We start from the raw sequence: 27,176 nt of genomic DNA, 5'->3' as shown, positions 1-27,176 counted from the left end.
TATTTTTTTCTCTCCTTCATTTATACATTTTTCTTAATAAGTGTCAGGTTTTGGCTCATTTTAAATGTGAGATAGGGAGTATTTCCATAAGTTGAAAGAAACACACTTGACTTCCCCACACAAACATCATCACTCAAACTACACTCTCACTGCCCTAACCATGGTGATTCCTTCTTCGGAAACACCCACCGTGCGCGTCACCAACATACCCCATACCGCCACCGCCAACGACCTTCTCCGATACCTCGAAACCACTGTTGGCCGTTCCTCCGTCTTCGCTCTCGAAATCTTCAGCGACTACACCAACTGGAAATCTCGCGGCGTTGGCCGTGTCCAGTTCGAGACATTGGAAGCTAAGTCTAAAGCCCTAACTCTCGCCGAGAACAAGAAACTTCTTCTCAGCTCCCATTTCCTCTGTCTTGACGCTTCCTCCGATGACATCATTCCTAGGCCTGCTCTTCCTCGTAACCGCATCAACAATGGTGCCCTTTATGCTGGTTTTCCCATCGGTCCTGATTGCATGAGCGTGCTTCAATCATGGGAAGGTGTTCGAGGTTGGGTTATGCCTGAAAGGCAGAGACTTGATTTCTGGGTTACTCATGGTGATCAGTGTTTTAAGCTTGAAATTCCTTTTGAGAATATTTTGGAGTGTGATGGGTATTGTTCTGATGAAGGTTCTAAACCCAACGCCCTTCTCTTGAAGGTACATTATTTGTTTATGTGTTAGGGCATGTTTGGATTCCACTTATTTTCAGCTTATTGGTATAAAAATTTGTGAGATTTGTTTGAATTGATTTATTTCAATTTATCTTATCTACATAATCATTTATAAGACTGATTGTGAGTTATGATAACAACTTATTGTTGAAGTTGTATTGGAGTTCCAAATTGCCCAGGTTTTCAGGCTTTGGATGCGTAAATGTGTATGGGCACCCCTCTTCGTTTGAGCTAACTTTTGGGATGATATCTAAGTCCATGTTTAACATGGTATCAAATCTAGGTTAAGAATTGCAATGTGGGAATTGGATTAAAGACTCACGTCCTTGAGGGTGGGTATTGAAGTTGTATTGGAGTCCCACATTGCTCTGGCCTAGGTTGTTTGATGTATAAATGTGTTTGGGCACCCTCATCCTTTGAGCTAACTTTTGGGATGAGATCTAAGCCCATTTACCACTTATGACATGTCTATGAACTGTTTTCAGATTATTTTCCTAAGCTCTACATAGCATATATGAAAACAACTTATAGTTTATATGAAAACATATAATGACTTTATTTTATCTTTTCTTATAGAAATAGCCTATACATACACACTTATCTGATAAGCGGCCATGCTATAAGTTGTTTATCCAAATTGGGTCTATGTGTGTTACTCTTCTAGTTTTACACCTTATTTCAATTTAAGTGATTTTTGGGTTTCGAGGATGATAATTTCTATTTTTCCTTTCATTCTGTTATTGATTTATCGTATTTGCCATTGTTACCTAGAGCTAATTTCCCTTTATGTTTTGTTATTCTTCTCAGCTGAGATATGGGCCAAGGATATATCAGAAAATGGCGGGGCCAAATGTAGCTGCCAAGTTTAAGGATGATAGGTATCGATTTTGTAAGGAGAATTTTGAGTTTATGTGGGTGCGCACCACTGACTTCTCAACTTTAAAGTCCATTGGGCACTCTACCTCATTTTTTTGGGAAATTGTGGAAGAATCATTTGATTCTGATGTTTTTCGTAGTTTTCCGCTCTACAGAGAGAATTTGAAGGATCTAAGTCTGGAAGATGGAGAAAAATTCTGTTCTCCAACTGAAACAGTTCCGCTTGTTAAGTGTCGATTGGATTCCAAGTTACCTTATGAGAGTCTTTTCCAATTGAATTCTCTTGTTCATACCCAGAAAATTAGTCTTGCTTCAGTGAATGATGAGTTGATTGACTTGTTGGCAAGCTTGGATGCAGAAACTAAGGCTGTGATTTTTCAAAAATTGCACAAGATGAATTCCACTTGTTATGAGCCTCTAAAATATGTGAGGACTCAATTACACGTGCTTAGTATAAAGAAAAAAAGTGTTCTCCCATCACAGCAGAAAAGGTTGGTGGATAATAACATAATGAGTTGTCATCGAGCCTTGATTACCCCATCAAAGATTTATTGCCTTGGTCCCGAACTTGAAACCTCAAACCATGTGGTAAAGCATTTTGCGGCATATGCTTCAGACTTCATGAGGATTACATTTGTTGAAGAGGATTGGAGTAAGCTTCCAAACAATGCAATCTCAATCACTTTGAAGAAGGGAATGTTCTCAAGGCCTCTTAGAACTGAAATATATAAGCGGGTATTGAATATTCTTCGAGATGGGATTCTAATTGGATCAAAAAGATTTGAGTTTCTTGCCTTCTCTGCTAGTCAACTGCGGTCAAATTCTGTTTGGTTATTTGCTTCTAATGATAAAGTGAAAGCAGCAGATATCAGAGAATGGATGGGAAGCTTCAATAACATCCGTAGTGTTTCCAAATGTGCAGCAAGAATGGGTCAGTTGTTCAGTTCTTCCAGGCAAACTTTTGAAATGGCCCCTCAAGATGTGGATTTAATTCCAGATATTGAAATCACCTCTGATGGTATAGACTACTGTTTCTCAGATGGTATTGGAAAAATTTCACAGTCTTTTGCAAGGCAACTTGCAGAAAAGCTAAAATTAGATGAGAATCGTATTCCTTCAGCATTTCAAATTCGGTACGGTGGATATAAAGGTGTCATTGCTGTTGATCGCCATTCTTTTAAGAAGTTATCATTGCGTAAAAGTATGCTTAAGTTTGAATCCAAAAACAGAATGCTTTGCGTCACTAAATGGAGTGAGTCAATGCCGTGCTTTCTCAATCGAGAGATTATATCCCTGCTGTCCACCTTAGGAATTAAAGATGAGGCGCTTTTGGCATTGCAAGAGGATCAATTGCAGTTGCTAGGAAAGATGTTGACTGATAAGGAAGCGGCCTTGGATGTTTTGGAAAGTTTAAATGGAGCTGATTCAAATAGCATTCTAGTCAAGATGCTGCATAGGTTTTATGAGCCAAACAGTGAGCCTTACCTATCAATGATGCTCAAGGCTCATTATACGTACCAGTTATCTGATTTGAAAAGCAGATGCCGAATATTTGTGCCCAAGGGCCGAGTCTTGATTGGCTGCTTGGATGAGACTGGTCTATTGAACTATGGCCAAGTATTTGTCCGCATAACTGTGGCAAAAACTAAGGAAAAGTTTGGAGATGAAAACTTAAGGAACGTGGATGGTGATGATAGCACTCGTATTATAGTAGGTAAGGTGGTAGTGACAAAAAACCCTTGTCTTCACCCAGGAGATATCAGAGTCCTTGATGCTGTCTACAGTGAAGAATTAGAAGAAAAGGGCTTGAGGGATTGCCTTGTATTTCCACAAAAAGGACATAGGTATGTATATAATGGATTTGATTTCCAACTGTATTTGATTGTAATAATTTGTTTTATTCAAGATAGAGTTATCACTTCTTCTACATTAATCCTTGGTCAGGTGTGCTTTCATTAACTACAGTATGTCATTCATCATGCACCAACAAAAGAAGGGGGCATGTCTTTGGGGATGAAAGTTAAAAGGGTCATTAGCTAGGCATTGCATTGCATGTCAATTAGAACATTCAGAAGCCTCTACTTACTCAGTTATCATTGGCATTGCAAATTGCTGACCTCATGCGCATAACCAGATCCTTAGATTCATTGTTTGGTGGACAAGTTGACAGTGATATGATATTTTTCATTGTTCATATACCTTGTTTAGATATAAAACCACTCACTCATAAGATATTAGGCTTCCACCTAACAACAAATTAAACTTTTATGAGTGTTGGTACTTGCTATTGCATGAGGGATGTGTTAGATTAAAAAAAAAAAACATTCACAAGCTTTCAACTAACAATTTCTGTTAATTTTAAAATGTTTGTCTTGTATTGATGTTTATTGCTTTTTAATACTTGCTGGGTCTACAGGCCTCATCCAAATGAGTGCTCTGGAGGTGATCTTGACGGGGATTTATTTTTCATAAGCTGGGACAAAGATCTAATCCCAGCTCAAACTGAAAATCCAATGGACTACACAGGAAGAAGGCCTCGTATAATGGACCATAAGGTGACTCTGGAGGTAACTTTTCAACCAAGTTGCATACTTTGTACTTGTTTCCTATGTAGCACCAACACATGTCAATGTCACTCATACAACACCGACACATGTAGATACATTTTTCATTTGACATCTTTTTAAATCACCACTGATGTCTGTGTCTATTTTAGTGTTTCTTTAAACAAAATTGATAAATTTGAAACTGCTCCTTATATGTTTGTTACTGTTGCATAGGAAATACACCAATTTTTTGTTGATTACATGATCAATGATACTTTGGGTGCTATCTCCACCGCACATTTGGTTCATGCTGACCGTGAACACGATAAGGCCAAGAGTAGAAAATGTCTGGAGTTGGCTGAGCTGCATTCCATGGCAGTTGATTTTGCAAAGACTGGAGCTCCTGCAGAAATGCCAAGATCTTTGAAACCAAGAGAGTTTCCAGATTTTATGGAGAGGTTCGAAAAGCCTATGTATATATCCAAAGGTGTATTAGGAAAACTCTACCGCGCCACAATTGATTCAAACTTGCAAGTAAGGTTTGACATGGTCATGTCTGAGAAGTTTGCCAAAGAAGCATATGATCACCAGCTTGAAGTTGATGGTTTTGAGGTCTTTCTTGAGACTGCCTTAAGTCACAGAGATATGTATGCACAGAAGATGATCTCTTTGATGAGCTTCTATGGTGCAACGACTGAGGATGAAATGCTAACTGGTAACTTGCAAAACCGTGCATCTTATTTGCAGAGGGATAACAGGAGATATGGAGATATGAAGGATCGAATTCTAATCTCAGTAAAGGATCTTCAGCTGGAAGCTAAAGAATGGTTTGAAAGTGATTGTCAGCCGCATGAATATCAACTTATGGCATCTGCATGGTACCATGTGACCTATCACCCCAAATATTACATCGAAAGCTCCACTTTTTTAAGCTTTCCATGGATTGTCGGTGACATTTTATTGCACATCAAGTCTGCAAATGCTCCCTCTGTCCCATAATAGCTTTTACATTTACAAAAAAAATTGTCCTAAAAAGATTGTCGCTTAGTTATGAAGACATACCATTTTGTAGTATGAGTATGACATGTTCATAGCACGGGTAGCGCTTGGATGACATAGATTTTGGTGACATTGTTCTTATCTCTCTCTTAATCAATCTTTATCTCTCATCTAAATAATTTATTTTAATCATTCATCTATCATTCTTTCTCATCTAAAATACACTAATGTCACCAATGTTACCAAAAAGCTATGTCACTCAAGTGAAATCCGTTTATGTACACGTTGATTGAAGGTGTTCGACTCTGCTAGATTTATTTACTTCTGTCATAATAATAATAATAATAATAATAATAATAATAATAATAATAATAATGAAATCAACTGACATTACAAAAATGAAATTGACACATACACATATAGTTACATCAATCACTTTCATTTGGCTCGTACTTGTGCTTCGTTAACAAAATTTGAACTTGTTTTTCATTTGTTTGATACCTCTATGTAGAAAATACACAAATTTTTTGTTGATTACATGATCAAGGATACTTTGGGTGCTATCTCCACCGCACATCTGGTTCATGCTGATTGTGAATCAAATAAGGCCAAGAGTAGAAAATGTCTGGAGTTGGCTGAGCTTCATTCAATGGCAGTTGATTTTGCAAAGACCGGAGCTCTTGCTGAAATGCCTAGAGTTTTGAAACCAAAAGAGTTTCCAGATTTCATGGAGAGATTTGAAAAGCCTATGTATGTATCCAAAGGGGTACTAGGAAAACTCTATCGCGCCTTAGTTGAGTCAACGATGCAATTGACGTCTAACTTTGTCTCGTCAGGGAACTTTTTGTCGAAGAAGCATATGATCATCAACTTGAAGCTAATGGTTTTAAGGCCTTTCTTGAGACTGCCTCAACTCACAAAGAAATGTATGCGGAGACGATATGGAGATATGAAGGATCAAATTATGATCTCTAAAGGATCTTCAACTTGAAGTTAAAGAATGGTTTGAAAGTGATTGTCAGCCACATGAACATCAACTTATGGCATCTGCATGGTATCATGTGATTCATCACCCCAAATATTACCACAAAAGCTCCAATTTTGTAAGCTTTCCATGGATTGTTGGTGATATTTTATTGTATGTCAAGCATGCAAATACCTCCACTGTCCTACGGTGACTGTCACATTTGCAAAAATAAATGAAAAAGATATTACTTTAAAATGATTGTCACTTTTAGCTACAATGTAATTTTTATTTTATTTTTCAATTGTACCTTTTAATTAGTACTATATGTGTCACTTCTAAGTTATTAGTTATTACATTTGCACTCATAATAATGAGAATACACTGGTGGTTAATGAAGTTGATTTGGTAAAGTGTTTTTATAAAAAAAATTATATATACTTTCTCTTTAATATGTGTGGAATGTGATAGTTTGTTTCAATCCCAAAAAAAATGTACTCCCTCCGTTCCTTTTTATGTGTCATTTTTGGAGAAAAAATTTGTTCCTATTTAACTGTCACTTTCAAAGTTCAATGCAACATTAAATGTTGTTTTACCAATATTATCCTTAGTTATTTATTGTGGAGAGATAAATATATGAAATGAGATATTAAATAAATAAGGTCATTATAGTAAAAGTATAGCTTATTGCATCAAAAATAGTTTCAATTGTTGATTGTCTTGGTTTGTGTAAAATGTCAAAATGTGACAATTAAAAAGGAACGGAGGTAGTAATAGTTACTGTGGGACGGATGTACAGTTGAATGGTTTTCTCTAGTGCTCTATGCAATAGAGAATATAATATATGAAAACAAGCCATTTTTTAGTGGATGATAAGTTTATATATGTACATGTTGATTGAATGTGACATTTCGTTTTTATGCGATTCTGCTAGATTTACTTCTGTCAAATTAATAACAATATCTTCATTATTATCTTATCTCAATCCGTTTCTAACTAATAACTACATTAAAATTGACATCTATTTTGAGATGATTTTTTTTGTAAAGTGACCCTCGTTGTACTTAAATTAAGGCAGGACATAGGCTATAGCTTAAACAAGTTGCAATTACTCCACATAGAGATAAAAAACAAACAAAATTATTAATAAACGTATTGATAAAGAATGTTCTTTTTTGTCAATATGGAAAAAGAAATTTACTACGGTCACTGTGGGCTTGTAAAAAGCATCTGCGATTGACCAATTGAAGAATGTCACGTCATTTTAACGTTTAGTAAATGTTTCCTAAACATTATATCGTAATAATACACCCTCCTTTGTCCTTACATTAAGGGGAAAATTACGTATTCTCTTATTTCTGTCTAAGGGCCCGCAACTCCGCAGAAATTGGTCTTGTAAAGACCATTAGGTAGGGGAGACTCAAGTGGACAGGAGAAAAGAAACTGGGACATAATGCCTAATATGAATTGCATTAGCGATCATTTTACCATAAATAACTCAAGATCTAAGTTAGATAAAATTCGCGATAAGAGTTTATATATAAGAAACACTCATCAACTTACAAGTCAGTTTTGTTAGACCAAACCACAATTTTTAACATGACATCAGAGTTTGTCGGATTCAAGGATCACCTATCAAACCCAAAAAATATTGGGCGTGAGTAAGGATGCGTTAGGCTCGAAATTTGAGAAAGTAAAATTGACTATCAAAACATCTTGAAAAAGAGGAAAATCATAGTGTTAGAATCTATATTATCATTTGCTGATGTGCCAAAAAAGAGAAAATTTTCTTACCAAGAGGATAAAAACACTTTATCCTACCTTTTTACCCTACCCCTACCCAGCAATTCCCTCAGTCGTACACAACACGATCATGACACACACAATGAGATGCTTCCAAGAAGCCTCTCAACTTGGCCTCAACTCAAATGGTACTCGATCCTCTTGGTTTATATCCCTCTACCCAACAATTATCAATATCATCCAAAAGATGAAAATGAGATGAAGGTGAAGAAGATATTCCCGACAAAAAACGAGTTGAAAGTATCCTAATTGGACAGCCAATTCATTTCGTGAAAGACTCATTTTATTGATATTTCATTATCACAATTCTAACAACAACAAAAAAATCACAATTGACAATTCGCAAAGCAACACTCCACCGCCGTATTGGCCCATCTATGATAATCATTAGCCATTATGAAATTAAAAATATCAAGCTAAAGCTATAACTATAAGCATCCTCACTCCACCAACCATTAATTAAAAAAATTACTATGATAACAATTAATTACTACTGTATGATCCAATAGCGGCAAAACAAAAAGAAAAAGAAAAAAGTAATAATCATTATAATAACCATTTCCACTTTGTTACCAACATATTTACAATATAAAAAGAAAAAGAAAAAAGTAATTTCTCATAGTAAATTATGAAAGTACAAAATAAACCGAAAGTGACGCAATGGTTTATGATGGTATCCACGGTGTAATGTTTTTTACACTTTCTCCAGCTCATAATGTGCCCACTCCAGCGCACATTAGCTCATGCCGCGCACTCAAACGAACCCGCCAATTTCACCCTCCGGTTCCGGTGCAACAGACTTAATATTAACAGCGGCGTAACGCGTAGAGAAATTCCGAAAACCGTCGTCATGGCTATCCTCGTTCTGTCCCTCATCAAAGTTCAACGCGTAACTCAAAGGATCGTATTGACACTTTGTCATACGCTTCGATCGATGGTTGTTGAATTTCCGAATGAAATTCTTCCATCTTGGACCGGCAACGATCTCTGACCAATTGCGGAGTTTCTTTAAGGCTTTGAGGCCTCGAGACCACCATCTATCCGCGGTGGTTGGAGGATGGGATTGAGAAAAGGAGGCGGAGCGGACGCGTTCCCACCAAACGGAACGGCGGCGGGAGGCGAAGCAGGTGGGGAAACATAAGGCGCTTGATCTCTTTTGTTGGAGATGAGCGGTGGGTGATTCGAGCTCTAGCTCAACGGACATGTCAGAAACTAAGATTGATGATTTTGTTTGAAAATGATTATGTGATGATGAAGTTTTATAGTTTTGTAGTATACAGATGGAGATGGATGAAGAAGAGAGTGTGAGGAAGGTGTTTTTCCGTTATAAAGAAATAAATAGGTAACACATTCGGGTTCGGGTGGCCACACACGGAGTATTTAATATCCTACTGTAATTTAGTGTACACTATACTGCAACCACTCACTCAAGTTTATCAATATATTTATTAAAAAACAGTGTTATTATTTTTTAAATAGATAAATCAAAATAAACAATTAAAAATTCACGGTGCATGAGTTGAGATTCAAAATCTAATCAAAACTTTCGACTTGCTGGTTATATTAGCATGCAGTATTTTACTGACTTTTTTTTTTTTTTTTTAATAAAGTGTGTACTATTTTACAATGTGAACAAATTTAATGTTTCACCTTAAAAGTTAAAATTAAAGTCAAATACTTTAATGATACAAGTATAATTAATAGTAGTATAAGATTTTTTTTTTATATTATTGCCAATAAAATATCACTTGTGTTGTGTCTATAAGTAATTTAATACTTGTAATTTTTCTATATAAAAAGTAGTTTGTGCAATAATAATATGTTAATGAATTAATAGAGAGGAAACGAGCGGCCACAGGGGGAAAAACAGCGAACGTTATCCAAAGAAAAACCACGGAGTGACACACGTATTGGGCACGGGTATCTCGTTTCGTTGGTAATCCAGCACAGCACCCTTGGCAGTGACTGACTGCGTCTACTAGTACTAGTGGTGAGTCGTCGACATAGTAAAGTCCACCAATGCAGCTGAGCCTCTTATCCATAATTCTGTCACCTCAAACAAAAGCATCTTTCCTTTCTTACCGCCTCGTGTTATTTGTCCCAAGAATATTGTTATTTACACATGCATGTTGTTTGGCTAATAAATTATCCAAATACTTATCGGCAGTTAATTGCCGAATTTTGAAGAAATCGGCTGCAGTTAACTACCTAGGAAACTTAAAATCTAGAATTCATGAATATAGTGATTCTTTCCTCGGTAGTTAACTGCAGTCGGTTTTAAACTTCCACGACAGTTAACTACCGAGAAATATTTTCGTATTTTACATGTATTTCTCAGCCAAACAACATGTGTATACAACAATTTTCTTGTCCCATCTATATAATTAATACTGCTTCATTTTCAATTTTAAATGATTAAATTTCTATTTTTATAAAATAGTAAATAGAATTTTTATTTTTTTTGAGGGAAGTAAATAGAAAAATTATTATTAAGCATAATGTGAACATAGATTAAACTAAACCCTATATTTTACAAATTAATAGATACATCATTCAAATTAGGGTAATGCTAACCGGGATATTGATTAAGAAAAAAAAAACAATTAAATACTTTTTTAAAATTTTTGAGAAGTTGACCGCACAAGTTCTAATTTCAAATTCCTTGATCATTGGCCGAGAGCATCGGTTAACATATCTCATAAAACTAAATACCTTTTGACTTTTGTTTCTATTAAAGATCGGGGAAGTATCTTTTATTTAATTCATAAAATTAAATGAAAAGTATTACCAATGTTCATAATTTAAGAACAATCTGTTTATTCACTTGCTACAAAAGGGTACACATCAACCTAAAATATATGTGCAAAACTGTTGTTTTTAAAGAGGCAGAATAAAATATATTATATATTAAAAGCTTCTTCAAAATTATTGTTCAACGATTTTTCTTTAAACTATTAAGCCATTGCACTTGACGTGAAGCACAAATTTTGATAGCTCCATAACAAAGGTTGCAGCCAGCATCATTTGGCTCAACGAAGCATCATTATGTTTGGATTGAACCCAAAGATAGATTCTCTCAAAGTGATCAGGGGATAACTATCACTGCTAATATCACATAGTTAAAGATATTATGAGATGATCTCTGCAATTTTCATCCAAAGAGCATCTCCTACTACCTGTTGTTGCATAGTCTCTAAAACATTTTAGCAGTACAATGACATTGATTGTTTTCCTGTTTCCTTTAAGGGTTAAATGAGAATTATGCAGCTGTCAACTCTCCAATGTTGATGATTATTATGAAAGGACTCCAACGTTATACAATAAGTAATACCAATTGATCCATTACCATACGTCACCAATGTGTTTTTAATGGTAATTCAACAAGAACATCGATTACAACTTTGGCATCTTGTCTAGTCCTACAATTCCTAATGTCAAAACAAAGACTCAGCACATGAATGCCAGAGGCAAGGCCAATCCTAAGTTCTTTTCCACAAAATCTGCTGTCTTGAAGCAGCAAATCTGCTATGAGACAAAAATGGATCATTTGTCTTATCGCTATCCGCTATACCGAACTCAAAGGCTATACACAGTCTCAGTCATACTGACATGACTGTTGTAGGTTGGAAATGGATGGACAAATTAAGGCCTCAGAAAAAACAAAAAGAAAATCTGGATCCTTATTGAACTTCCCATAAGGCAAAAAAACACATGGAATACAAATGATTAAATTTTTTAAATCACTAGTAAAGATCCCGTGCAATTATGGGGAAGTTGCAGAAAACAGAGGTGCAAAACTCAGCCACATGTCAATTGCAGAAGACTTCTCATAGATAAAAAATAAATAGATTTCCTCCAAACTTCAAAGACATGCGTGACATCAAGTTGTTGGTCTTTAATTAGTGTAAGATGAGCACTATATAGACTAAATTAGATGAAAGAAAAGTTGAGGGATAAAGAGATGCCCGTTCTGAACATGAGGGAACAAACTGATGTCTGAGAATTTTAGAAGACCAGCTCAATGTATTTAGTCTTAAAGAACTAGCACCACGAGCACTTGGAGCAAATCACCAATTCGCCCCCTAAAACTGTAGGGATCGAGTACTTCCCCCCTGAAATTTGTTGATAGAGAAAAAAGATCCTGATTTTGAATGACATCAGGCAACTTGGTCCTTCTATTAATTTTTAAGTTTATTTTGAAAAAGAGTCCTTCTGGTAACTTGTAAGAACTAGTTTGAAAGTAAGTTATTTAATTCAGAGACTAACTTGTTGGTAAGTGATAAAATTCAACAACTAATTTGACAATAATTTAGGTACAAGTTAACAGATAGACCAAGTTGCTCGATGGAACTCAAAGATAAGGTTTTTTTTCCTGTTATATAATTCAGAGACTAATTTGATGGTAAATGATAGAATTCAGCAACTAATTTGACAATAAACTAGATTCAAGTTAACAGAAAGACCAAGTTGCTCGACGTAACTCAAGATCAAGGTCTTTTTTTCCTGTTAACAAGTTACAGGGGTAAATGCTCGAACCCTACAATTTCATGGGATGAATTGTTGATTCACTCGAAGAATTGATAGTAGCTACAAAATTAGTGTCCTGCACATCTCTAGAGGACCGACCTAATAATATCGCCCTCTTTAATCAAATAATAACAAATCTCACAATAACAAGAATGAAAAACAAGTGTCAGTAGCCAATTGACCTCATGATGTTAATACTTCATAGCATTATACATATACAAATACAAACAACAATGATAATGTAAAAACAAGCAGCTATATATCTTAAGTCAATAAAACAGGATCAGCGACAATAACATCATACATAGAATTTAACAACTTCACATCATAAGTACTTATATATAAGCTATTACTATACCAAAAGATAAAATAAAGACAAATTGTTTTCATATAAGCTATCATGACGAGCTTACAAACATGTCATAAGTCATTTTAATAAACTCCTTCAAACAGTCTCACAAGTACTAATTAGATTAAATACATCAATCCAAACATACCCTAAGCTAATTAGATAAACTAAAACTTAAGTACTACAAACAACTAAAACATAAGCTATTAAAAAGTATCTTCAAAATGAAACACAAACATGGGTACTGAAAGGTGACCTACATTTCACATAGCCGCGTAAACACCAAGATCACGACCATGAACAGTCAAGAAAACATTACCAGCAGCCTCCGAACTACCAGTATCAAGAGAAATAGCACCAAAAATTGATCGAAAAGCACCACAAACCACAGCAGTGGAAGAAGAATTGGTCTTGGGCGAGACACGAACAACCTTGTGCAAACCCAAACGTTTTGCATCAACAGCACAAGAAGAGTCGACGTTGGAGATTAAGGATAGTCGACGGTTCAACTCTTTAGCGGAAATATCAACGTCTTTCGAAAGCAAATTGAAAGAAACAGATGTTTCAATGCTTGTAGCACCCAAAATGCTGAAAGCTTTGTTGTTTTCTTCAGAGAAAGAAGCGTGAGTCATTGCACGACGAAGAAGACTTATGCTCTTGAAAGTGTACCTGATCAGTATGTAACAACACGTTAAAATGAACAAATTAAAAAAAAAAAAAAAAACTGAATAAAAGGACAGAAGCAAACCCTAATTGTTTCTGGAGGGTTTCGAGTGCGGATGAAAATGGTGAGAATGAGTGTCCCTGCAGGCACAAAAGAAAAGGATAGAATAATGAAAACAGTTTCTATTAATGGATTGTTTGGATTTTGGAGTAAAATGTGAAAGAAAGGGGAAAAGGGACCTGAACGATGGTAGCATGGGGGAGGATCGCAATGAGGAAGATGGTGAAGATGATGAAGGTACGACTGGATTGCATTTTGAATGGAGCGCAACGGAACTCTCGTTTTGCTCTTCACTCTCGCAGTCACACTCAAGTTGAAAGCCCTTTTACTTCTCTGAATTCGTTACCACCAAATAACAAAGTGAGTTTTGATGAAAGTGTTTGTTTGGTACCAGAGAAATGGAAGGAGGAGAAGTTTTATATTCTTTTTTTGAGAGAAAGGAGAAGTTTTATACTCTTCTTTAATCTTTATAATAATATAATATAATTCTTCTTCATAGAAAGGGAAGATGATGATTTCTAGAAATTATACTTCAATAACATTTTTCAATTAATGTAACCTTAAATATTACAATAATAAAAAATTTATTTTACATTTTTTTAATATTTCATTTTCTCGTTGAACCTAATATAAAATATTGAGGTATGTCATTTAAACAACCACTTTTGTAACAACTTATAAGAAGACAAACAAAAATATATAAAAAATATTGTCAGAATGTCAAAATAAATAGGAACACCTTGACCAAAATAAAATAAAATGAATAGGAACACAATAAAGGTATGAAAGAGACTTATTCTAAAAATTATTAAAAAATAGTTGTGTAAATATCTTTTCTCTAAAGTATTATAAATTTCTTACCTCCAAACAAACTCATTTTTTATAAAAAAGTTCTTATTTCATTATATCAACAATATCAACTGCTAATATAAGAATATAAAAAGCAATTTCATTTAAGGGTAAATAATATTTTTAAATATTTTACTTCCTTTGTCAAAAAAACATTTTACTTCTTAATATTTTATGATCTTGTCCTAATGACACATATTAAGGGAGTTTGGCTTCACTATGTTAACATTGCTATATTTATTGTGCATTTTTAAAAGAGATAGACAAAAGAGATAAAATAGTGTTTTAGTAATCTCATTAAATTATCGTTTATATCTATCTTTTTTGTAAATGGACAATAAATTAAATAAAGTAAATTGAGCGAAACTAATCTCACTTTAAGGAATTGATGTTGAACAAAGATTGAATATACACCACATTGGGGATGGTAAAGTGGGTCTCCCGCCCTATTTAGACCTGTCTAAAACGGGAAGACGCAAACCGAGTCAATTAAAGTGGTCGAGTCTAAAATTCCACCCCACCCTGCTTAGTGGCAGAATGACGAGTTGAAGGGCCGGTCCGTCAAGCAATTTGTTTTAATGCATTATTTTTTTAAAAGTTTTTGTTGCTATAACAAATTATGTTGATGTTATTTGAAAAAAAAAATGACAACAAAGGCAAAACCGAAAATCGCTAATATTACTGGAGATAAACATACATTAACCCTTATTTTTAACATTCCTTCCCATTGCTCCTAAAAACCGACATCGTTTTTCCCTCTTCTATGTCACATGCGTTTATGTTAACACAATAATTACCATGTATTAAACTTTAGTTAACTTATGGTATGATTTCTAACTGAAAGACTAAAACGTCTATATTTTTAAAAAGATAAAGGACCAAAACATGTCAAAAATAAGATAAAAAATCAAAACACGTCTTTTTTAAAAGATAAAGGACCAAAAATATATCTAAGTCTTTCTCCTAACACGTTTCATTCCCAAACTTTAAACAAAAAATGTTTTTTTTTACTAGAATATTCACATTTTATTTTTATACACTTATTCAACATCTCATTGTGGTATTATATGAAAAGGAATAAAAATAAAATAACCTATCATTGCTGTTTTTTAAAATAAATACAAAATTGATTATTTGTGTTTTATCTTTTACATATTTATTGATGTTCCATTATGCATCTGTAATTTGATATTTAATAAAATGTTACAAGTATCAAGAAAAAAAAAACTATAATCAATTTATTTTAAGGAGAAATCCTAACCCTCCCAATCCCATCATCATTCCCATCTACCCATCATCATTTCCTTGTCCTTCAATCCTTACACGTTGTCATCAATTTTTCCTTAAAATAAAAATAAATCATTTTGGCCCCTTGTTGGCTGAAAAGAACAACTGCGAGCACAAACGGGAGCCACACAATAAGCAAAACACTAGCTTGTATTGAGTTAAAGACAAAAGTGACCGACATTCACTGTTCTACTAGGTGTGTTACAATTTTAATGACCAAATCAGTAGTTTATATTATATTAATGTGACGTTAACCACGGTACATTACACTAATGAACCGTGTATTTGTAAATATTAATGTGATAACTTTTTTTTTGAAGGAATTAATGTGGTAACTTATTGCACAAATTAAAACAGAAGTTGTAATCTGTCTCACTTCTTTTTCTTTGAGTAATGTATAAACAAAGAAAAATATTTGATAACATGCAATTGGCACCTTGAAAGAGAAAGAATTTAGAAAATGTAGTTGATGTTAAATACCGACAATGTGATATACACAAGAATAGGGTGTTAAAAGAGTTAGTTGCGGCTGCAATTCGATAATTAATGTATTTAGTATGTAATAAAAAACAAAACAAAACAAAACAAATACATTTGTTATTTATAACTAAGCCAGGAGGGAGTAATAGTTTAATTTTATAAGGAAGGAAATATTTAACTAGTATAGTTATAGTTTATTATTAGTTAGTTGAATAGGCTGTTAGCTTGATCTGCCACCTTGAACTTGGTAATAGTTAGAACACATTACCCGCACTAACTTTACCTTTTTAAGACTGCCACATACAGCACAGTTAGTTATCTATCTTCAAAGGCAGTTGAGACTGAGAGGATCTTGACTCTGTTGAGTGAAGGAACTTATATTGTTTGTTGAAGCTGAAAGTTGAAAGTGATTATTTTATTTATGCCATGCCAGGCCCTGGTCCTCACATGATGTATGCCATGGGCTCAGGCTTGTGTCTAACCACCGTCAGTAACGGCAGGTTTAGTCCACACCATACACTCATCTACACCATCAACTCTTTCTTTGGACCTGATATTGGTTCTTTCTCTCAGTGGCTTGTCTCTCTTTTTGGTGGTCATACTGTAGCCTCTACTTTTGCTGATTACATTCACCATCCTTTCTACTACATCATTATCTTGGGATATCCTCTATGTCTTCTTTACTCTAGGATTTCCTCTTTTCTTCTTCATAAACACTTTCTAGATTCTTCTTTCTCCAAGGTCATTAATTGATCTAGTTGTTTCATTTCATCATTTATTATTATTATTATTATGAATTAATTAATTACTTTGATAATTGATATTGCAGGTGCCACTTACTAAGATGCAATGTTTGTTCTTGATATCTGCTGGCTCTTTGACTCACTTCTTTCTTGATCATCTGTTTGAGGTAATATTCATTGATACAATAACATTTCGATGCTGTTTATGTAACCGTTTGTGTTTGTTTCTACAAACTACTAGCTAGCTGATTGATTTATTATCCTAATTAGTGAAACCTGCTTAAAATAGTAACATGTATGTCTAAAGCGGTTTCAAGTATTTATGGAGATTGCCTCATCTGGTCTTGGACTTTCTAAAATTAAAATCAATTTTGATACTATACATGTTTTGTTTATTTATGTCCAATTTTGACAAGTAGGGGATGTTTGATTGTTCCCACATTTATTATTTTCTTGAATTCCATGTCATGATGATATTAACCTTGAAATTTTTACATTTGTTTCGTTAACATTTGTTAACCTTCTTAAATCTGTACATAATTTGTTATCTAGTGTTTTTAACTACTCTATCGAGAGGTAAACAATAACAGAAACTGTTAGATGCATAGCTGAATCTTAACCAACTCTTGTACACCAATACTATTCTACTAGGTTTCAACTTTGGTTTGTCTCTTATTCTTGTCTCATAAGGTTGATATGTTTTTCGGTTCATTTCCTTATTTTTCCTTTAGTAATCTAAATTTTGAAGTTCTGTGTCCGTAGACTTTACAAGTAGAGTGCTATTGGCTATTATTTTAATAGAAACAAAGAAAGAAACTACAAAATGAAGCTAAATTCCTACTAGTTGCAAGCCAATCTAACAGTGTCGAAGACAAATGTTCTTGCCGTTTTGTTATAACTCTTTCTAAAAATTGTCACTTAAACTCTTAATTGATTCAAGCTTATAACCCTCAAAATCTTGTAGGAGAATGGGAAAACGACCATGTACACTTGGATTTTGAGTACTGGTTGGTGGCAAGGAAGAGCACCAGTTAACCCGGATGCTGTTGTTGTAGTCGGCTTCTTGTGTGTTTGCTTAATTGGTGGATTCTTTTACCTCAACAGGTGTTTTGTTAGACTGCTTTCCACCCCTTTAACACTTCTCTCCCACCCTATATTATTTCGGATTTTAGCTTCTGAATGGAAAAAACACATCAAGAAACCCCCCTTTTTTTTTTCTTTCTGATTTTAAGATCCGAATGTAGGGCATGCGAATAGTTGGGGGCCTAAAAGAAATTCTCGTTTTGTTATTGCAACTTTCCATGTTCAATATCAAGTTATACTATAGAGGTTTTAACATATTCTTCTTTCTTTTTCATTGCCTTGCAGAGCGAGTTCCTCAGACTCGATAAAGAAAAAATCATATCAGTCAATGCTACTTATGGTATCCATAGCTTCTTTATACTGCTTGTGGTGTGCAATTCAGATATACGTGATCAGTCTGCGCCGTCCAGCAATTGGAGAAGAGGCTGATCTTGGCGTTATCATTTTTTTCGCTTTCTATTTCTTTCTACCTTATTGTTTGTGTATAACGTCCATGCACCCAAAAGATCTTGATTCTAATCAAATTCCACGTTAACGGTGTTTACTTTGACATATATGTACTGCTTTTGCCAGTCCAATCTGGTTGCTAGGTTAGCTAGAATCTCGCCGCCGGTCACCTGTATAACTCACCAGGCATATGTGATGTTAAACACGAATTTAACTAAAATTGGAGCTCAACTCTTCCAAATCATACATGTATAAATGTACCATGCTCTGTAATTTGAGGCAAAGTTATTGAATGTAGAAGTTTGACATTTGATTTCTATCATAGTCTTGTAAGTTGTTTTTATAAAGCATATTGTATTTGTAGCTGCTAATCACATTAATTTCGCCCGTTGAATATGAAATTCTGGTTTTAAATCAAACCTCAAGTCCTTATAACATTAACAAGCTTGTATAATGGATGAATTCTGGCTGTTCCAAGTTACGACTCCACCAATCACCATTAGTTAGATTCACATCTTTTTACATGAGTATTTGGTTACTCACCATTAGTTAGTTTCTACATGAAAATAATCACTATATTTTTATATTCAATTAATTGCTCATTTGATTTTTCTTCTTTTGCATTTAAAAATTCAACTTTGCGTTGGTCCTAAAATGAACAATCGATTGAAGAATAAATTTAGAGATTTATTTTCTTATTGTAAGGACCATTTATATCCCTTTGCTCTTGTGATAAAAATTTTATTGTCGGAGATCTAATTGTTTTTTTGAAACAATATTATCACAAAAAACTGACTTATGAGTTTAAATAAGGACTAAGTTGTCCTCGTATATCCTTCTCAATGTGATATGTGACAATTTTGTGATGTTATAGAAGGAAAGATATGTAAAGAAAACGAGGTATTTTATTAGCGAAGAAAAATACAGTAAATGATATCTATATTATTTATGGTGAAATATATCCATTTCCACTTGCATATCATATAGTTTGTGTGAAAATTTTAGCTCATACTCCAAACTTTTAGTCTAGTACCACCTACTATCCCCTTGCAAACCATATGAGCTACCTAAATCACTTTTCCTCTTAATAAATACATAAAAATTACTACTATTTTTTATCACTTTAAATTTAAGATTCCCCAAATTAACAGGCTTGAATTTGAGTTTTCCCAAAAGCGAATTTCCCTTTGTGTTTGTCTTCTTCCCGCTTTTCTCCAAACGTACCTGCCTGCCACAAACGTCATCCCAACTCTCTCTACTCAATAATGCTATCATTTCCTCTTAATAGAAAGACAAACTTTTTCAACTCTCTTTATTAATACAAGCAAGAATTCAATAATAACCCTTCAAATTAATTAACCCCACAAGATTTTCAATACAATAATTAATGACATAGCTCTTTCAATGGTTTCTTGTAAGTTAGTAGTATTTCACATCATATTAGCGATAAGATTAATATCAACAACAACAACGGTTACCAAACAAATGGTGCATATGAAAAATCATTTTTCACATTGATAAGTTTTGTTTCTTTTTTATCACTAAATCATTACAAGAACAAGAAACACCGACAGGCAATCACATTCACGTGCTCTCATCATGGCAGCTCGCACACTTTCTCGTTTGCTCTCTCGCTCCCTATCTTCTTCTTCTTCTTCTTCTGGAGCTTCTGCTTCTCTGCTTCGCTCACCGCTTGGTATTCAATTCCTTATCCTGTAACTGTGTGTGGATATACTTTTTTTTTTTGTAATGCATGGAATAAGATTTCTGCTTTATGTTTTGTTTCACCTCAGGAAGAAAATCTGAAGGGTTGATAAACACAAACAGATTTAGCACTGCTGCAGCTGTTCAGGAATTGATTACTCCACAAGTTTCAATAAATTATACACAGCATCTTATAAATGGAAAGTTTGTGGATGCTGCATCAGGTAATGTTTAAAGATCGTTGCTTGTTACTCCCTCCGTCTCAAAATAATAGTCGTTTTAAGGTTTGTCTCGAAAAATCATTTATTGAGTGGAAGTGAGAACAAGTTAGGCTCTTAGATTAAACACGGAGTTTCTTTTGATTCCAGGGAAAACATTTCCAACACTTGATCCACGCACAGGGGAAGTGATTGCTCATGTTGCTGAAGGTGATGCTGAAGATATTAACCGTGCAGTTTCAGCAGCTCGTGAGGCCTTTGATAATGGACCTTGGCCTAAAATGAGTGCTTATGTAAGCATTTCCTGCAGAGTGTCCTTTCTTGCATGAACTTCTATTAGTTTTCAATTTACGTTGATGATTACTTATTAATAACTCCTTCAGGAAAGATGTCGTATATTGTTGCGATTTGCTGATTTGGTTGAGAAGCACAATGATGAGATTGCAGCTCTGGAGGCATGGAACAATGGAAAGCTTTATGAACAGGCTGCCAAAGCTGAAGTACCTATGTTTGTGCGTTTATTTCGCTACTATGCTGGTAGGATCGGATCAGTAACAACATGTTCCTTATGTCAATGCTTTTTTAATTGTTGTAAAAAAAATAATCATGCTAATATCCCCAGTCTAACAATTATTGTTTTTACAGGTTGGGCAGATAAAATTCATGGGCTGACAGTCCCGGCTGATGGAGATTATCATGTCCAGACATTGCATGAACCAATTGGTGTAGCAGGACAAATTATACCTTGGAATTTTCCTCTACTTATGTTTGCTTGGAAAGTTGGACCAGCTCTAGCATGTGGTAATACCATTGTCCTCAAGACTGCTGAGCAAACACCGCTAACGGCTCTACTTGTGGCAAAACTACTTCATGAGGTCAGCTCATAACTCGTAAGCCATGCTTTGATGTCAAAAGAAATACAAAATGCTCTGATGTGATGCCAATTGTGAAACAATTACCCTTGCCTTTAGTTTTTGACCTCATACGTTAACCTCAATTTTGGCTAGCATGCTGATTATCTTATTTAGATTTCTATGACTATGTAAGTTGTATTTTTATTTACAAATGTTAAGTTGTAATTTTCACACTTTTGGGCAGGCCGGTCTACCCCCAGGTGTTCTGAATATAGTTTCTGGCTATGGTCCAACTGCTGGTGCATCTCTTGCAAGTCATATGGACGTGGACAAGGTATTTTGAGAATCAAGCATCTTAACTTCTACTATATATTAATATATAGTTCTATAAAGCATCACCGATGAACTTAGCTTGATTATAAAGATGCATTATTCCAATCCATTATGTATTACTGCTAAATATGTTTAGGATACCATCAAAATGCATTATGATTGAGAGCATGATTCGTCTAAATTTCATGATGATATTGATTTGATAGTAGTTCTTGTTTATACCTTACTGTATAAGAGAGGTTATAAAAATTGGTAAGTAATGAAAGAAATCAAGACATGTTATCTTGAAGTTAGCATTCACTGGATAATATTGATTCATTATTTGGCATACAAATTCAATTTTTTTTACTTCTAATTTTGCAGTTAGCGTTCACTGGATCAACAGACACTGGAAAAACTGTACTTGAGCTGGCTGCAAGAAGCAATCTTAAGCCAGTGACATTAGAACTTGGAGGGAAATCGCCATTCATTGTTTGTGAGGATGCTGATATTGACAAAGCTGTTGAAATTGCTCACTTTGCTCTTTTCTTTAATCAGGTTTGTGCAATCCTTTTCCACTACTTTCTAAAACAAGACGGAAATGTGGAGTAGAAGCTTATGCCTTAAGCTGGATGCTTTTCAGGGACAATGTTGCTGTGCTGGATCCCGTACCTTCGTACATGAGCGTATCTATGACGAGTTCTTGGAGAAATCAAAGGAACGAGCTTTGAGACGTGTTGTTGGTGATCCATTTAAGAAGGGTGTAGAGCAAGGTCCTCAGGTATTTTTATATTAAGTTAACTTTATTACTATTGTAACGTTACTTTATAGGTCTATATTCCTTGTCTCATTTTTCTTTTTCTTTTCTAGTGTTTATTCGACTAACCTTTTCATGGGAAAAAGCTAATGTTTGACAGAACAACACATTCTTGATCATACTATGATTTAACAACATAACACTGTTTTGTGGTCCTTGCAAATAATCGCAGATTGATTCGAAACAATTTGAGAAAGTACTTAGGTATATAAAGTCTGGAATTGATAGCAATGCTACACTTGAATGTGGAGGTGGGAGATTGGGTTCCAAAGGCTTCTTTGTCCAGCCAACTGTATTTTCAAATGTTCAGGTATTGATTATTTGCCACAAGTGACTGTTTACAGAAATGCACCGTAAGACCGTGTATTGTGGACCATTTTCTAACACATGTTAATGGCTATTACATAGGATGATATGTTGATAGCTAAAGATGAAATATTTGGCCCAGTTCAGACCATCTTGAAGTTCAAGTGAGTGAAATTGGAATCCCACTTGCTTGTTTTTTTTTTGTTGAAATTCAGTAAGATTACCATTATGTTCCAACTTCAAAGCTATTCTGCATGGGATCCTTCTAAATGAATCAATTTCATCGTTATTTGCAATCACACTTTAAAATAATCTTATACACATAATCAATCATATTTCAGTATGGCATCATGCATAGTATGGCTTTCTAAAATATCTGCATATACTTTTAAATGATTAAGTATGATCAGACGCCTGTCTAAAATGTTTGTATACAGTTGTTCCTTAGTTATTAAATTCTTTATAAAATTAGAATTAGAATTCAAGACAGTGCCTTGGAATATCTGTAGTGTGGCGCGCAATTTGGAATTTTTCTAATATTTTTTATTCTTCTAATATTATATAGGGACATTAATGAAGTGATACGACGGGCAAATGCGACACGTTATGGTTTAGCAGCAGGTGTTTTCACAAACAACGTGAGCACAGCCAACACTTTGATGCGGGCACTGAGAGCTGGAACAGTGTGGATTAATTGCTTTGATGTGTTTGATGCTGCAATTCCTTTTGGTGGTTACAAGATGAGTGGGATTGGCAGGGAGAAAGGAATATACAGTCTTCACAACTATCTGCAGGTAAAAGCTGTGGTGTCCCCACTAAACAATCCTGCGTGGTTGTAACTATTGTACTTGTTTAGTTTGTTGGTTGTGCAAACCAATTATCGAAAAGAACTTGTATGTGATTAAGTGATTTCGTAAGACACTATAAGCTTATACAGTGACCTTGATTTACAATGATCTCGAGTTTGTATCAACAATTTAGAAGATAATGATTTATAATGATCTCGAGTTTGTATCAACAATTTAGAAGATAATGATTTACAATGATCTCGAGTTTGTATCAACAATTTTAGAGCAACAAAGTTGTTATCATTATTCAGATCAATTTTTTAAAGTTATTATTATTTAAAAGAACAAAGACCAATTTTAGAGCCACTGACCTTCTGATTGGAGAATGAAACAGTCAAAATCATCACCGTTCTCAATGGAAAATTAATAAAAGATAGTTTACAAGCTTACACAGTAAATTGCAGTAAATAAAAACATCAACAGAGATTTTCAATCAATAAAGCATGAGTGAAAAAATGGTATCCTTGACAACAATAAAACTAAGATTCAGTATATAATTAGGATAGAAGTGACTTTAGCTTATTCTTCCATGTTATCCTCCTCATCTTCATCCTCAAACAGATCAAGGGATTCAAAACCAGCCATCAACTCCTCCAATTCAGGGTCCTTTAAGAATAGATCACGTTCCAAGTTGTAATCAACTCCAACCTTATCATCAACCTCCATAGGAAGTGATTTCCAAGAACGAGGCTTCCCACATCTCTTCTCTTTATAACTCTTCTTTATTAAAATCACTTCAGGAATATGTCCTTTGTAATTTTCATATTCAGTGTCATTACTGTTAGCCCTATACAAGTCATAACCAAGAGCATGGTCACCAGGCTTTAAAAGATGCCCCAAATGAGTTCTAATAGAAAAGATTGTGAAAAATCCGAAACTCGGGCAACTTGAGCATCAGCTAAAACATATTTTGTGCCACCCATAGTAATCTCAGATGGACCAATTTTCGATGAAACAACCTCCAGATCCAACACTATATATTCCACCAACTCTTTGCTAGTAAGTAAGGATTTGAAGGATGCCCTCCAATACTGATCAGCATCTAAGAAACTGTACTTCAAGGTAAGTGGATCAAGCAAAGCAATGCTGTTAGTAACCTTGGTGCAAATCACAATAGGACCAATATTGCCCAAAGCTATGTAAGCTTTAGGAGGCAAGCAAATTAAATCCTCGCGACAAATGGGGCTGATTTCAACTGAAAACGTGTATTTATAGTTGTAGTCATTACTCTTTGAATCATGAGAAACAAGCTGCTTATCATTACGACTCCTTATAGGTGCTACTTTTCCAATAAATTCCAAAAAGCTGTTACCGTGACTTCGTTTAGAGAAATAGAAGTCAATACCATGATCCATTTGTTTGATTCTGACAGCTCTAGCAGCAGCACCATGCTTCAGAATTAGCTGCTCCAAATAAAAGAAAGTACGCCTGTGCGAGACATGTTGCCTGAGTTGCACAACTGCAACTCACTGATCAGGGTTAGCCTGCACTCTGGAACATGATTCACACATGTGATCCTGTTGAACATACTCAACAAGGTAAGACTGTTGGAGAATTGCTCCATTATAAACCTCCTTCTGAACACTGACCTTGACTTTTACCCTCTTGGAATGGGGCTCCGTCCAAATAAATTCCGCATTTACCAACTTCACTTTATTGACATTCATATTCTTTTGCAATCTTTTCAAGCAAAATGCCAACAGCTCCTTTGTTTCTAATTGTAGTTTGACCCAAGTTCTCGGTGGCTGCAAGTAGCTTTGGCACTCGGGGCAATGCACAATCACATGGAGCTTCAGTAAGCCTTCTGTAATATCAACTTCTGAGCACAAACACTTCAAACACATATTCGTTGTGTTTGGTTGCATTGAAATCCCACATTTGCAACACAAAACGTTGCCAATCGTTTGATAAACCGTGAACATTCCAGCTTCTTGTGCCATGCCTGATAGACCTGACATGGTAAGGGAGACAAAATAGAATTCCATTGAGAGAAAGTATAGAGAAAAAAGCTTCAAATTAATTAAAAAAACATTAAGTATGTAAAAACATCGCTAAAGTTGACCTGCAGAAACAGACCACTTCATTTAAATTCATAATTATTGTCTCAATAGCATCACAGCAGTGAAATCCATCTTATAGCATGAAGTATGAACAGTTAATATAAGTTTAAAAATAGACTAAGGCTATCAGTTTTAGTTTTTGCAGTTCAACTCGGTTTGGATAACTCACAGAACAACAGTTCTGATCTGATTTTTTGCGGTCTGAATAGGTTCAGTTGATTCAGTTAGAATTGGATATCCATGCCATTACTCACAATTTCACAACAGTTTCAGTGACCAAGTGATTTGCAATTTTGCATCCTACGAGCAAAACCATTGTGTCCAACAAGCACAACCATACTCAATTATTTACATCACTGTCAATGACTAAAAAAATTCCAAAAAACATGCCTAACCATTACTGAATGACTCAATTAAAAGGTGTATTAGTGAATGTTACAAGTTACAACCAATCCAAAACAGGTTAACACACAAAACACTAACTCTACCAATACCAACCTTGCAGTACTCCTAAATACATTAAGGCAGCAGCATATCATTACTCCTTTACATAAAAATCTTTAAATAAGCCACCACCAAAACACACAAACTTGCTATATATAAGCTAAAGAGAACAGACACGGACACGACACAAACACTCACAGTCGACACCAATAACATTTTGAGACAATGACATAATTCGGTCGGTGCAGGACACCAACACTGACACCGGAATACCCCTTTGGTCATCATTTCGGTGTTAAGACTTAATAGTGTATAATCTCCAAATCAAATTCCACATAAGAATCTCCAAAGTGCAAACATCAAATATATTTCACGTAACATTAAAAACCTGACATCTCCACAACAAGACTTGAAAATTTTAATACAACATAGAAAGAAGTAAAATTATAAAATAGAACAGAATACACTAGAAGGTCGTTACAGGGATCACAACTCAAAAAGGAAAAAAACAACATAAATAAGCAGAATATTTACAAAGAGACGATCATAGAAACAAAAAACCAAAGGAGAACAATGTGGGATATGGTTGGAGAAGACTCACCTTGGCAGCGTAAGCTTATGATCGCGGTGGTGGAAAAAACGGAAGTAGGGTTTTCTGAAAATTTCTATTTATTTTTTTAAATATAATTTTATTGGTAAATATGTCTAAATAAATGGGAATGGACTGGGTTGGGCGTATTTTGAAACTGTTTTTCCTTTTTTTTTTTTTTTTTGCGGACTAGATTTATGTATTTTTTCTTGAAAAATTGTACGACGATATCTGGTTTTTATATTTGCTCCCCAAAGAAAGAAGAGTGTCATGTCCATAATGGGTGAGAGACAATCCTATCGGAATTTTTCACTCTGAACCCTTTAAAGAGCCCATGAGCCAAATCCACATGCATAAAACCCCAGTTAGAAACAATGTTACATGTGCTAAATGATCACATTGACGCAACCTTCTATGAATATCAATTTTGTTCCCTTGGAGAACCATTAACTAAGATTAAAAGAATAACAGAAAAGACACTAAGATCTCTACTTATTCACTAGAGACAAACCTCCTCAGCATACAAATATTAAACTATAAGCTAAATTATAACATTATAAGCTTAACTTATAAACTCAAATACAATTAATATATTTATGAAAATGCAAGTTTGTTCATTTTATTAGTCAA

The 27,176-nt window shown here is 34.7% G+C and overlaps 6 protein-coding genes and 1 pseudogene across 6 annotated transcripts; 4 read left to right on the top strand and 3 right to left on the bottom strand.

Annotated features, from left to right (window-relative positions):
* The first annotated feature begins 84 nt into the window (after positions 1–84).
* Positions 85–5,432, top strand: LOC11407970 (RNA-dependent RNA polymerase 2). The gene is made up of 4 exons (XM_013602368.3): positions 85–703; positions 1,525–3,437; positions 4,010–4,160; positions 4,374–5,432. The coding sequence occupies exons 1-4, from the start codon at positions 161–163 to the stop codon at positions 5,136–5,138; spliced, it is 3,372 nt and encodes a 1,123-aa protein (XP_013457822.1). The 5' UTR covers positions 85–160; the 3' UTR covers positions 5,139–5,432.
* Positions 5,433–5,507: 75 nt separating this feature from the next.
* On the top strand, positions 5,508–6,496 carry LOC120580144 (RNA-dependent RNA polymerase 2). Its single transcript, XM_039833359.1, has 2 exons — positions 5,508–5,888; positions 5,975–6,496. Exons 1-2 carry the CDS (start codon positions 5,677–5,679, stop codon positions 6,111–6,113), a joined length of 351 nt encoding a protein of 116 aa, XP_039689293.1. The 5' UTR covers positions 5,508–5,676; the 3' UTR covers positions 6,114–6,496.
* A 1,932-nt stretch (positions 6,497–8,428) lies between these two features.
* LOC11416640 (uncharacterized) lies at positions 8,429–9,292 on the bottom strand. The gene has a single exon (XM_003608895.4). It carries the CDS (start codon positions 9,107–9,109, stop codon positions 8,660–8,662), a length of 450 nt encoding a protein of 149 aa, XP_003608943.1. The 5' UTR covers positions 9,110–9,292; the 3' UTR covers positions 8,429–8,659.
* Positions 9,293–12,797: 3,505 nt separating this feature from the next.
* Positions 12,798–13,913, bottom strand: LOC11426389 (protein NUCLEAR FUSION DEFECTIVE 2). Its single transcript, XM_003608894.4, has 3 exons — positions 13,685–13,913; positions 13,530–13,585; positions 12,798–13,450 (listed from the first exon to the last, which is right to left on the bottom strand). Exons 1-3 carry the CDS (start codon positions 13,757–13,759, stop codon positions 13,045–13,047), a joined length of 537 nt encoding a protein of 178 aa, XP_003608942.1. The 5' UTR covers positions 13,760–13,913; the 3' UTR covers positions 12,798–13,044.
* Positions 13,914–16,290: 2,377 nt separating this feature from the next.
* On the top strand, positions 16,291–18,718 carry LOC11426388 (uncharacterized). The gene is made up of 4 exons (XM_003608893.4): positions 16,291–16,862; positions 16,951–17,031; positions 17,829–17,968; positions 18,233–18,718. Exons 1-4 carry the CDS (start codon positions 16,548–16,550, stop codon positions 18,480–18,482), a joined length of 786 nt encoding a protein of 261 aa, XP_003608941.1. The 5' UTR covers positions 16,291–16,547; the 3' UTR covers positions 18,483–18,718.
* A 1,012-nt stretch (positions 18,719–19,730) lies between these two features.
* Positions 19,731–23,606, top strand: LOC11443205 (aldehyde dehydrogenase family 2 member B4, mitochondrial). Its single transcript, XM_003608930.4, has 11 exons — positions 19,731–20,090; positions 20,188–20,322; positions 20,467–20,609; positions 20,700–20,853; positions 20,962–21,191; positions 21,415–21,504; positions 21,867–22,040; positions 22,126–22,263; positions 22,472–22,609; positions 22,708–22,769; positions 23,171–23,606. Exons 1-11 carry the CDS (start codon positions 19,994–19,996, stop codon positions 23,442–23,444), a joined length of 1,635 nt encoding a protein of 544 aa, XP_003608978.3. The 5' UTR covers positions 19,731–19,993; the 3' UTR covers positions 23,445–23,606.
* Positions 23,607–23,702: 96 nt separating this feature from the next.
* Positions 23,703–26,741, bottom strand: LOC11446556 (60S ribosomal export protein NMD3-like; annotated as a pseudogene).
* Positions 26,742–27,176: the final 435 nt, after the last annotated feature.

The sequence above is a fragment of the Medicago truncatula genome, chromosome 4, assembly GCF_003473485.1.
Source record: "Medicago truncatula cultivar Jemalong A17 chromosome 4, MtrunA17r5.0-ANR, whole genome shotgun sequence".
NCBI lineage: Eukaryota > Viridiplantae > Streptophyta > Magnoliopsida > Fabales > Fabaceae > Medicago > Medicago truncatula.
This window is presented reverse-complemented; position numbering and strand designations above follow the sequence as displayed.

Excerpts from the sequence above, each read along its gene's own strand:
- LOC11407970 (XM_013602368.3), top strand. The coding sequence starts at position 161 with ATGGTGATTCCTTCTTCGGAAACACCCACCGTGCGCGTCACCAACATA. Across the intron at positions 704-1,524 it reads CCAACGCCCTTCTCTTGAAG|CTGAGATATGGGCCAAGGAT; the intron begins GTACATTATTTG and ends TATTCTTCTCAG. Across the intron at positions 3,438-4,009 it reads TTTCCACAAAAAGGACATAG|GCCTCATCCAAATGAGTGCT; the intron begins GTATGTATATAA and ends CTGGGTCTACAG.
- LOC120580144 (XM_039833359.1), top strand. The coding sequence starts at position 5,677 with ATGATCAAGGATACTTTGGGTGCTATCTCCACCGCACATCTGGTTCAT. Across the intron at positions 5,889-5,974 it reads GAGAGATTTGAAAAGCCTAT|GGAACTTTTTGTCGAAGAAG; the intron begins GTATGTATCCAA and ends TTGTCTCGTCAG.
- LOC11416640 (XM_003608895.4), bottom strand. The coding sequence starts at position 9,109 with ATGTCCGTTGAGCTAGAGCTCGAATCACCCACCGCTCATCTCCAACAA.
- LOC11426389 (XM_003608894.4), bottom strand. The coding sequence starts at position 13,759 with ATGCAATCCAGTCGTACCTTCATCATCTTCACCATCTTCCTCATTGCG. Across the intron at positions 13,586-13,684 it reads CCCATGCTACCATCGTTCAG|GGACACTCATTCTCACCATT; the intron begins GTCCCTTTTCCC and ends TTGTGCCTGCAG. Across the intron at positions 13,451-13,529 it reads ACCCTCCAGAAACAATTAGG|GTACACTTTCAAGAGCATAA; the intron begins GTTTGCTTCTGT and ends CATACTGATCAG.
- LOC11426388 (XM_003608893.4), top strand. The coding sequence starts at position 16,548 with ATGCCAGGCCCTGGTCCTCACATGATGTATGCCATGGGCTCAGGCTTG. Across the intron at positions 17,032-17,828 it reads TTCTTGATCATCTGTTTGAG|GAGAATGGGAAAACGACCAT; the intron begins GTAATATTCATT and ends AAAATCTTGTAG. Across the intron at positions 17,969-18,232 it reads GGATTCTTTTACCTCAACAG|AGCGAGTTCCTCAGACTCGA; the intron begins GTGTTTTGTTAG and ends ATTGCCTTGCAG.
- LOC11443205 (XM_003608930.4), top strand. The coding sequence starts at position 19,994 with ATGGCAGCTCGCACACTTTCTCGTTTGCTCTCTCGCTCCCTATCTTCT. Across the intron at positions 21,192-21,414 it reads TGGCAAAACTACTTCATGAG|GCCGGTCTACCCCCAGGTGT; the intron begins GTCAGCTCATAA and ends ACTTTTGGGCAG. Across the intron at positions 22,041-22,125 it reads TTGCTCTTTTCTTTAATCAG|GGACAATGTTGCTGTGCTGG; the intron begins GTTTGTGCAATC and ends GATGCTTTTCAG.